Source organism: Mustela erminea, chromosome 5 (genome assembly GCF_009829155.1).
Source record: "Mustela erminea isolate mMusErm1 chromosome 5, mMusErm1.Pri, whole genome shotgun sequence".
Classification (NCBI taxonomy): domain Eukaryota; kingdom Metazoa; phylum Chordata; class Mammalia; order Carnivora; family Mustelidae; genus Mustela; species Mustela erminea.
In genome coordinates, this window is record NC_045618.1 from 81,638,733 (window position 1) to 81,650,024 (window position 11,292).

The 11,292-nt window shown below is 38.0% G+C and overlaps 1 protein-coding gene across 1 annotated transcript in view; it reads left to right on the plus strand.

The window, feature by feature from the left end:
- The window catches only part of SCFD1 (sec1 family domain containing 1), a 105,760-nt gene extending 98,993 nt beyond the window's left edge, over positions 1 to 6,767 (plus strand). The window contains 2 exon segments of the mRNA XM_032343997.1: positions 3,277 to 3,345; positions 6,550 to 6,767. Coding sequence (XP_032199888.1) covers positions 3,277 to 3,345; positions 6,550 to 6,573 — 93 coding nt within the window. The 3' untranslated portion in view covers positions 6,574 to 6,767.
- The last annotated feature ends 4,525 nt before the right edge of the window (positions 6,768 to 11,292 follow it).

Here is an 11,292-nt window from a genome sequence, read left to right on the forward strand (position 1 = left end):
CAGCATCATTAATCATCAGGGAAATGTAAGTGAAAACCACAATGAAATTCACCTCATACCTGTTAAAATGACTATCCCCCTATCAAATAAATAAATAAATAAATAACAAATGTGTCAACCACACAGAGGAAGGGAAACCCTCATGCATCGTTGGTGGGAATGTAAATTGGTGCAGCCACTATGGAAAACAGCATGGAGTTTCCTCAAAAAAGTAAAAATAGAACTACCATCCAGCAATTCGACTTCTGAGTATTTATGTGAAGAAAACAAAAACACTAGCTGGAGAAGATATGTGTACCCTCATAGTCACTGCAGCATTGTTTACAGGAGCCAAGATATGGAAACAACTTAAATATCCATTGATAGATGAATGGTAAAGAAATTGTGCATGCGTATGTGCCATAAAAAAGAATGAAATCTTGCCATTTGTGACAACATGCATGGATGGAGGAGGCATTATCCTAAGTGAAATAAGAAAGACAAACCCCATACTGTTTCTCTTATATGTGGACTCATTTAAAAAAAAAAGAAAAAGAAACTCATGGGGCACCTGCGTGGCTGAGTCAGTTAAGCATTCGACTCTTGGTTTCAGCTCAGGTCGTGATCTCGGGGTCATGAGATTGAGCCCTGCTTTGGGCTCTACACACAGCATACAGTGTGCTTGAGATTCTCTCTGCCCCTCTGCTCATGTGTTCTCTCTCTCTCCAAAAATTAATTAATTAATTGATTTTAAAAGCTCTTAGATTTAGAGAACAGATTTGTGGTTGCCAGAGGTAGGTGGGAGAAATGGGTGAAAGGGGTCAAAAGGTTAAAAAAAAAATTCAAATATACTGAGGCTAAGACTCAACCTTCCAAAAATACAAGAAAATTATTTGTGATTGTTACATAGAACATATTAGCTCTGCCACAACAGTGGTTAGATAAATGACACTCTGGTAGCCCCCAAATCAATATGCTTCACAAAGGCTTTTCACATCTCTGCAAAGATATACCTGCCTTACACATGAAATGTACTAGAAAAAAATGCATGGACATTGACCTTCTGAACATACCAGTAGAACCAGCTGTGAAATGAAACTGGTAGTCAATCCTTCATCATACAAACAACCATCTTCCTTTTTTATTTTTATTTTTTTAAAGATCTTACTAATTTGAGAGAGCACTCTAGTAGGGAAGATGAGCAGAGGGAGAAGCAAGCCCTGGGCTGAGTCGGGATCCTGACTCGGCTCAGTCTCAGGACTCCAGGATCATGACCTCACCCAAAGGCAGACACTTAGCTGAATGAGCCACCCATGTGCTCCTAAGTAACCATCTTCTTACTTTGTCTAATTTTGAGAGCAGACATTTATGTGTGGAGGTATATTTATTAAAGCAAAAGTATAGTTTAGAAATTTCTAATATCTGATTCTCCAGTAATAGTATCAGACATTTTGAAGTTATAAGGTAAATTTCCAAAAGGAATAATTCAGACTCTTGAGGGTTTTCGGGGACTCAGTCATTTGCATAGGTGCTCTGAACAAATATATAAAGTATACAGTAGGCTTTGAATAAGTGTACCTGTAGCCTTTTGTTTCATTTTATAGTTGCAGAAATAATATGCGCTGATATCCAAAAGCAATTTGGAAGTAAAAGCATGCTGACCCCCAAAGGAAAAAAAAAAAGTTGGTAATAGGTAACCAGATGTATCAGTAATTGAACTTAAAGCCACCACAGATTGTGCTCTTGACGGAAGATGACTGGCTAGAAAATGAACTAGATGTAGTTAATAATTGCTACCTTGAATCCAGGTACTGGTATATTTCTTAAAGTTCAGTTTTTAATGGAAGAAAGAAGTATCAAGTTTGTGCATAATTGAGAAGTTTTTACAGGAATATTGGTAAACTGCAATGTTTAAACCTATAGTACAGGATTAATCTCAGGTAGTTCGTTTCAACCCTGTGCTTACTTATCTCTGGGAATCTTGGGAGCCATGTGCTGACAGCTGGCTAACTGAATGTAATGTACTAACTAGTCAGTCAGCCCTAGTCCTGGGCTAGGGCCCAAGATAGACTGGGGGCAACTTGCACTAGTTTGTCACCACTGTTTAATAGAAATGTAAATATTGATGATTTGCGCCCAATTTCTGTCATGTTTTCTTCTGCTACTGAGCCTGGTTATGCACCCTGATTTTGGTTACATGATCAGAGAGATATAAAAGACCCCTGAGACAAGAGTGGGGCTCCCCTGCAACCAGGGTGTGTCTATCTTCACTGTAACTTGGTGGTTCACAATTGAAAATTAAGTGCGCCCTATGCTACTGAGATGGAATCCTGGAAGCTGTGCCTGGGATATTTGGACCCTTCTAATGTTTCCTATGCTTTTTTTATCCTCCTTTGCTGTGATCTCTACCTTTATTAATGTCTTGTGTAAGTATATCCTGTGGAGCCTCAAGAATCCCACTTACATGACCAACCCTATGTGGTTGCTGCACATAACATCTCATTTTGAAAAAATGAGAGTGACTGTGTGACTATTGATTTATTTGTTCTCAGAAATGGCCAGCTAGGACATTTATTGAGCCAACCATGTTTAATACAGCTGATACAAGAGAAAAACCTTTTTTTGTGATGTATTACAAAGCCATAATTCTGTTTCTTGACAAATTACCATATTTGCTTTGTTGTAGAATAAACTTTTTACATTACAGAAGAAATGAATTTTCCTTGAAGTACACAATACATAGAATAATTAAGGACTTACCAAAATTCTGCAGTAGACATTTTGACTGCTATAATTGGGTTACAGTATTCTGCCAAAATTAGGAATGAAATTCATAAGGAGTTACAAAATGAAGTGTATTAATATATAAATAATGTATTGCACAAATGAAACTGCGGATACAATTCATGCTATTTGTACCATATCCTACTGTCAGCATAACCTACTGTCAGCATAACCAAACCATAGGAATGTTTTCTTCAAGTAGTACAGATCCCACATTGGAAGAGTGTTGGCCTAGGATTTTGTAGACAGTTGTTGTTCCTGTGAAATATGGTGGTCATCAGATTCCTTCTGTTTTCAGTATAAATGGTACCAACAGGGTACTCTAATACATTTTTCAAAAAACATTCCCATTTCACCACTTTTTTTTCCATTAGTTTTAGGATCAACAGCTGCCTCCACCCCTGAAGAAAACCTTAAAGAATAATAAAAAGTCTTATTAGCCTTGATCACTGTTCTTAGGAATATTGAAAATACTACTTGTTACTTACTTATAGTTTTCTCTTATTTTTACAGGGGAAACAAGGCAAACACATTTTATATGGCTGCAGTGAACTTTTTAATGCTACACAGTTCATAAAACAGGTAAAATGCACCTTGTTAGTTTCTCTTAACAAATCATAACTTGCTGTTGATGTTTTTCAAAAGAGAGCAAGAGAATCATCATATTCATTTAAGCCAGCTGAAGTCAAAACCCATAGAGCTATAAAAATACAAGATTTTGCTATGAACAACTATACAGAAAACTCTGATAAGTAACATTATTTCTAGTATCCCAAATCTATGAAAAGATAAATTCAGAAAAATTAAAAGTGGAGTAGTGTACTCAGGCAAAATTCGGTTCACCATTTCCTTTTATACTGTCCACGTTTCTGACTTTGCCAACCATCTCACAAATTGGGCTAAGAAATTAACTTTGTCGAAGCTAACTACTGGGAATGCTCCATAGTCTAACCAGTGATGTTCACTCGTTTTTGCCTGGGCTGCCATAAAAACCCCAACAGCGCCCTTTTCCTACCATCCTTTTCTGGCATAACTTTCTTATCCTCAGGATGTGTTTTTTTGTATTTTTAACCTTAATGTAGTTGCCCACTGAGAGGGGAATACAGAAAAGTTCAAGAAGGTAGAGTGAACACAGGTACACTCCCCATTAACATTTCACTGTACTTGCTTTATAAGATTCCTACTCATTTATCCATTCTTTATTCAGTTCATTGCTACAACTTCAGTAATTTCAAAGTAATGTGTAGATCCAGCATTTTACTGTTTGTGGGTTTTTTTTTTTTTAAGATTTTATTTATTTATTTGACAGAGATCACAAGTAGGCAGAGAGGCAGGCAGAGAGAGAGAAAGGAGGAAGCAGGCTCCCCACTGAGCAGAGATCCCGATGTGGGGCTCGATCCCAGGACCCTGGGGTCATGACCTGAGCTGAAGGCACAGACTTTAACCCACTGAGCCACTTAGGCGCCCCTACTGTTTGCTTTCTGTTAGTTTGAAATAGTTGGGCCATCCTCTGTTCCTCCTTTCCTGCCTTTCTTTGTATTATTTGAACACTTCTGTATTTTAGCTGAGCTCTGCATTATTAATTTTAACAGTTGCTCTAGAGATCACAATCTATACATCTTTAACTGTTTAGAAACTACAGTTAATATACTGCCACTTGCATTAAATATAGAAACCTTGCAACCCTATAGACCCATTCCCTCAGCTCTTCTGTGATTGTGATATATTTTACATCTCTGTGTCATTAACCTCACAAGACAGTGGACAGTGTTATCATTTCCACTTCGGTCATCTGTATCATAAGGAAATCCTTTGCATTTACACAGATTTGATTTCCAGCGTTCTTCATCCCTACTACCTCTAGTAGATTTTAATTTCCATCTGTTGACTGCAAAACTTTTAGGATTTATTATAGCTCTGGTATACTAACAGTGAATTCTCTTAATTTTCTTTTATATGAGAATGTATTTTACCTTTATTCTTAAATATTTTTGCTGGATATAGAAATCTGGATTGATAGTTTTTCAAAACTTTAAAGATGTTATTTCACAGTCTTATACTCTCCATTGTTTCTGATAGGAAGGCAGCAGTATTAAGATTCATACAATTTTGCATGTGATGTGAAATTTTTCATGATTTCCTCATTATGTTTGGTTTTTAGCAGTTAGGATGTGTATATAGATATGACTTCTTGTGTATTTATGACTTCTTGTATATTTATCTTATTTGGGAATCGCTGAGCTTCTTGACTCTGTCAGTTTGTACCTTCACCAAATTTAGGCCATGTACAGCTGTTCTTTCTTGAATTATTTTATGCCCAATTTTCTCCTCTCCTTTTCGGACTCCAGTCACCTATATGTTCAACCTTTTATATTATGCCAAAGATCTCTGAGCATTCTGTTTGGGGTTTTTTGTCTAAGATTTTTTTAAAAGTTTTCTTATTTAAGTAATCTCTACACCCAATTTGGGACTTGAACTCAGGACCCCAAGATCAAGAGTAGCATGCCATTCCAACTCAGGCAATCAGGTACCCCTGATTCTGTTCTTTAGAGTATATACTTTAAGTTGTACTGTCTTCAGATTCACTCTTTCTTTTGTTATCTTCTTTTGGCTATTTGAATAATTTTGTATTTACCAGTTCTTAAATATTCATTTGTGTTTTTTGTTTTTTAATAGAGTTTGTATTTCTCTGCTGGGATTTTCTGTCTTTTCATTGTGAACATACTCTCCATTATTTCACTGAGGATAGTTGTCATAGCTGCTTTTAAACCCTGTCTTTTTTAATTACAGCACATGGATCATCTATCTCACTGTATCTCCTGTCTTTACCCCTAGAGAATGGTTCCAATTTTCCTGTTCCTTCATACATTAATTTTAGATAGATTGTATCCTAAACATTGTGAATGTATTTTTTGGGAACTAAATTCTGTTTCTCTGGAGTGCTGATCTGGGCTTTGAGCAGGCAATTAACTTGGTTAGACTCAACATGTCAAACTGTCTCTTGGGCAGCAGCTCACATCTTGCTTCTTAGTCTCTCTCATTCATGCATGGTTCAGGGTTTCACTACAGGTTTAGGAAAAGTTTATACACAAAATTTAGGGCTCCTTCACGCTTTCCCTCTCGTTTCCAGGATTTCCTCTAATATTCAGAGGACTTAGTTGCTCCCTGTACTCTGGTTCTTTAGGCTAAGAGCCAAAGAACCAGGGAACTCAGCCAGTGCTAGCTAGTCTCCCCTTCCAAGTAATTGTTCTCTTCCCAAACCTACCAGCTTTCACTTGCTCTCCATGGCCTTCCAGTAGTTGGTTTTTTGTATTTGTTTAAGGTTTATGATTGCTATCCCTGGGAGAATTAGGCCAGTAGTTTATCCAGCCTTCCAGAACTGAAAAACTTTTTTTTTTTTAATCATGTGCTAGAAATATCTAATTATGTGAAGAAGTAAACTCTCAACAGTAAAGCTGCAACTGATATTTTCCTTTACATCTCATACTGAGTTAATACTGACTTTATTCTCAGAGTTTTTGTTTTCCATTTGTTGATTTCTACCTATATTGATATTTTTTTTTACCATGACAGCCTTTATTATTATTCTGTTTTAAAAGATCTACTTAAACATTTGAATTGGTGGTAAACATTGAGTGAAAATTTATTATTCTCTATATAAATGCAGTGAACAAAATGAGAACCTAGGATTTTACCATGATTTAAGAATACATTTTTAAGGTGTTTACAAATATGTTTGAATGCATAAATTTCTTTTTTGATTAAAATTACTCTGTTTTGTTTTAGCTGTCACAACTTGGACAGAAATAACATGGAAGAACTTTAATATGAGAATCTACTTGGATAAATGTAGAAGAAAAGTCAAAAGAGCCAGATGATTTCTTCTTCATATCAGTGTCCTAACCGTGAAACTAAGAGTTAATTTTTAAGGAAATTCTATACTTAATATAATGTGTACTAATTAAAAGAATAAAGTATTTCAGAAATAAATTTTTAAAATTGTACATTCTCTCTCATGTTTGACAACTGAGAAACAAAGTGCTTAGGAAGGAAAGAAAACTCTGCCTGAATATAATGTTAAAATATCAGTGTGGCAAAAAAAAAAAAAAATATATATATATATATATATATATATATATATATATATATATCAGTATGGTAATTGATTTCTTATGATTGAAGCCAGTGAACATTTAAGAAACATGCAAATGTTGCTTGACTGGTTCATGAATCTCCTATTTGTATGCATTTTTTTTACTTGTATGCATTTTAATTGTAAAATTACTTTCCCGTGTTTTTCTGGTTCCCCCATGTTGCCTCTAGCCTTTAAGTGGATACTTTAATAATCTTCCTCTGGCACACCTATGTACATTTTATCACAGTATCCTTCTTTATCTAATGGCAACAACAAATATCTAGATTGGACCAATACAAAACATTTATCCCATGAAGTTCTAAAAAATATGTAAAATTAAGTGTTAAATTTGGTTCAGACCTTCCTGGTATGTAGGAACAAGGAATGTTGATCAGTCTTGAAACTCAAGACAGCCATAAGATAAAAGCAAGCCAGTCGCTACAGAAAAAAAAAATTCTTACTGAAAAGCCAGGGACCTTTTCCTCCTAATGAGCCTCATTAAGAGGAATCTATAATGTTATAGATATCCTGATAATAGATAAAGCGGAAGAGGAAGAGTCGTAGGACTGTTTCTTTCTGTACTCCCACCCCTCATGAGTCAGTGCCATCATTCTAAGCTCAGGTCAAAAAAAAGAGGTCTATTTGGTTAGTGGCCTACTAATCTGACTTACTTTTGAGATAGAATTTAATGTTTTTACTGCTAAAACACATAACCATAGATGAATGGCTTATATGTATTTCACATAGCTTGGGAGGCTAAGAAACCAGCAGATCTGTGTTTGGTGAAGACCCTCTTTCTGGTACTGCTGGGAGCCATCTGCTGGTATCTTCACAGAGTAAGGATTCCTAATACTGTGATCCCCTTATAAGAGTATTAATCCTATCATGGGGGCTCCATCCCTGCAACCTCATACAAACCCAATTACCTCTCAAAGGCCCCATTTTCAAATCCCATTATATTCGGAGTAAGGGCTTCAACGAAAGAATTTGTAAGGAACACAAACATTTGGTACCTGATGCCACATAATCTGCCAAAATGATCAAAGTGCTTTCATGCTCAGGGCTTAAGGAGACAATGTTATAGAGACAGTAATGTTGATCAAGGTGATAAGCTATAGAGAAGATAAAGCAATGTCCCAGTTTCCTCAGTAACAAAGAAGTTTGACTTTATGTTCAGAAAGTATTTTTTAGGTTAAAACTACATGAAACACACAGGAGGTGGTCTCTTTTCATGTTGTATTTGCAGCCAAAAATAAACTAGTCTCATCAATGAATGCACAGTTTTTTTCGAAGTTTGCCTCAAATTCACACAAAAGAAGGTCATTGCCAAGGTTCTGAGATAGAAACCTTTCTGTGGGACCTATTAAAAAAAAAATTCTGGGGCAGCTTTGGCCTTTCTGTAGCTGTCCACAGCCTAGCACCATCTGTTCTGGTGTGGGTTCCCCAGCAGGCAGTCCACAATAAGGCAAGGGTCACTTTGCTGTGGTCTTGGGATGGGCAGCTCAACAAGTCTACCCAGCAAGCCCCCAGCTTGGCTGATTCAGGAACCAGTTTTATCTGCCCCCAAGGGTGAGTGTCACAGGAATTGATTCCTGCCATTGTAAAGTGCACATCAGGAGTAGAGGTCAATAGGAAAGGGAAATGCTGTGCCAGGCAATTTACAAAAGTTACATCAGTACTCACAGTAGCACTAACAGGTGGTACAGCACCAATTTTATAGATGGAAACAAAGCTCAAACAAAGCTCAGGACCCTGCTCAATATCACAGCTGATGCGTGGTGGCGCCATCGATGGAAAGCACATCCATCTGCTCCAAATCCGTTCTCGCCACTGCTCGAAACCACCTGGCTCAAGCAGGAGGCTTCAAGTCTTGCCAAGCCACTCCTCACTGATCAGCCTGAGCCAGGCATTTTCCCTCTTTCTCCTCCTGTGTGGAATGAGTTGTGCAGAGTAAGGGCAGCTAACCCAGGGCCCTCAAGGTATGCAGCTCACCTGGGCTAGCCAGCACAGGACGTTCACCGAAACCGCCTGATGAGCTCACGCATGGATGGGCAAGCAGAGCCACCTGACAGAATTTGAGTAGTTTGGTATCAACATAGTAAGATCAGTTCACTTGGCATAGATGGGGCTCCAAAATAAAAGGAAAAGGCAAAATAAAAAAAGATCAGAAGAATATTCAAGTCAAAACAACATTTGCCCTGAAACCAAAGCTTCGGTTTGCTCCATCACATACTTTAGTTCTGGGACAAACTGTAAGACAAACTCACATCCTAGTATGATCTAAATTGTCCATCTTCCAATCATGTCCTTAAAACTTATAATTTTTAGGTAATATTCAAAAGAATTTCGAAGCTAGGTGTGAAGATTTAAATTCCATTTGATATACCCAGGTCATCAGACAGTGAACATTCACAGAAATTTCTTGTTTTCAAATTGCAAGGCTTAGAGCTACCTGACTCCGCAGGCAGAGGAGACTATATTGAGGTGACAGGTGAATAAAGACAACTGGAAACAATTTCTCATGTGTGGTCATGACCGCATCAAAATAAACACAGACTAAGCAGAGAGAACTAGGAACTATTCAACCTCACTTTTTTGAGTTACCCTGGGTTCAAAAGAATCATGGAATTTCAAAAATTGATATCCAAAAGACCCCTGGATATTAATGAGTTTGTACCAGACTTTAAATATTTGTAGCTACTTTTACAATGGAAACCTCAGGATGGTTCTAAATTACCAAGCATCCACCCCATCAGCGTGACTCGCGTGAAACAGGAACAGTTGATTGTGCTGAAAAAGCAAGCTCCAGGTACCAGGATGATGACACTGTGTCCTAAGAATGTTCTAAGAATGCAGAGACAGCCCCAGGAACTCTAGGATCTCCTGAAGAATTATGGCTACATAACTGTCAAGGCTGATTTGCTTCTCAGCATCATCTTCTCCTATATTTGTCACCCTAATCTTGTCTTCCTCTTCATTCACTCCTTTGTGTTGGGTGGAGCTTACTATACCCTGACAACAACAGTAATTCATCAAGGGATAGAGGAGAAGTCAAACCCAGCCAATGAGAAGCAATTAGATTGCTGCTGCTGTCACTGCTTGGAAAGGCACAAGAGGGCCACCCTCTGCCTGACATAAACCGGAGGGCCTTAAAATGAGGCTATGGATATGGCCACAAGGCACCTGAGAATGAAGACAATATGGAGTTCAGACATGTCCTAATGACATCATTTGAACTCTTGGGTCTATCATTAGTATAACTTGAGTGGTGCAGCCAGTAACAGACACAGCCTTAAACAAGATATAAAATCCAATGGTTGATTTAAACATCCTACAAGAGCCAAAGAAATGCCACCCTGAATGTAAGAAACAGTGATTCTCAGACACTGAACATCAGGAAGCACAGGTCAGTGATCCCTAAGAGAAGGAAAGCAAAAGAGGAGTCCTACAATTGCCCCATCTTTCTTCCTGTCGGATTTTTTTTTTTTCTAGGCTGTAGCACAAGTGGAGCTGAGGGAGAGGGCTCCCTGAATTGCTGAGACAAAGTTGGGCATTAGGTCAAGGTAGCTAGCAGTCACAGGGCAGAATAATAGCAAAGAGAGCTACACAGGAAGAAAGTTCTAGAGATCTGCAGAGGATCAGATGAATGCTGATCAGGGCAGATGGTGAGGAAATAACCAGAGGCCAGGCAAAGATCGACCTACAAGGATCACAGGAAGCAGGAACAACCTTCTTTGCTCAAGTGAGGCCAGGAATAGCATCTGTTAATTCATGGAGGATTCGCCAAGTACTCATCAGTGATAGGGAAGATTAGGCCTAGACTAAATGCTGCTCTAGTCCCCCATAACAAACCTTAAAAGCAAAGCCCAAAAGGATCAAACTGTTCCAAGCAACTTAACCACATGCAAGAAAGCTCAGGAATAGAGGAATACAAAAGGAGGTACCCAACAAAACAAGTTTAGTATCTACAATCCAGTGAAATCTTACCAGATGAGACACAGGGCAAGAAAGAGCATCATGGAGAGAAAACATTTCAACACAGACTGAGAAATGCCACAGATATCAGAATTAATAGACAAATACATTGAAATAATTTTTTAAAGATTTTATTAATTTGACAGAGAGAGAGAGATCACAAGTAGGCAGAGAGGCAGGAAGAGAGAGAGGGGGAAGCGGGCTCCCCACCAAGCAGAGAGCCCAATGTGGGGCTCAATCCCAGGACCCTGAGATCATGACCTGAGCCGAAGGCAGAGGCTTAACCCACTGAGCCACTCAGGCGCCCCTGAAATAGTTACTATAACTATATTCCATATATTCAAGAAGGTAGGACATTAGGATATAGAAAATATTTTTAAAGGCCCATAAAGGACTCCTAGATATGATAAACTTCAATG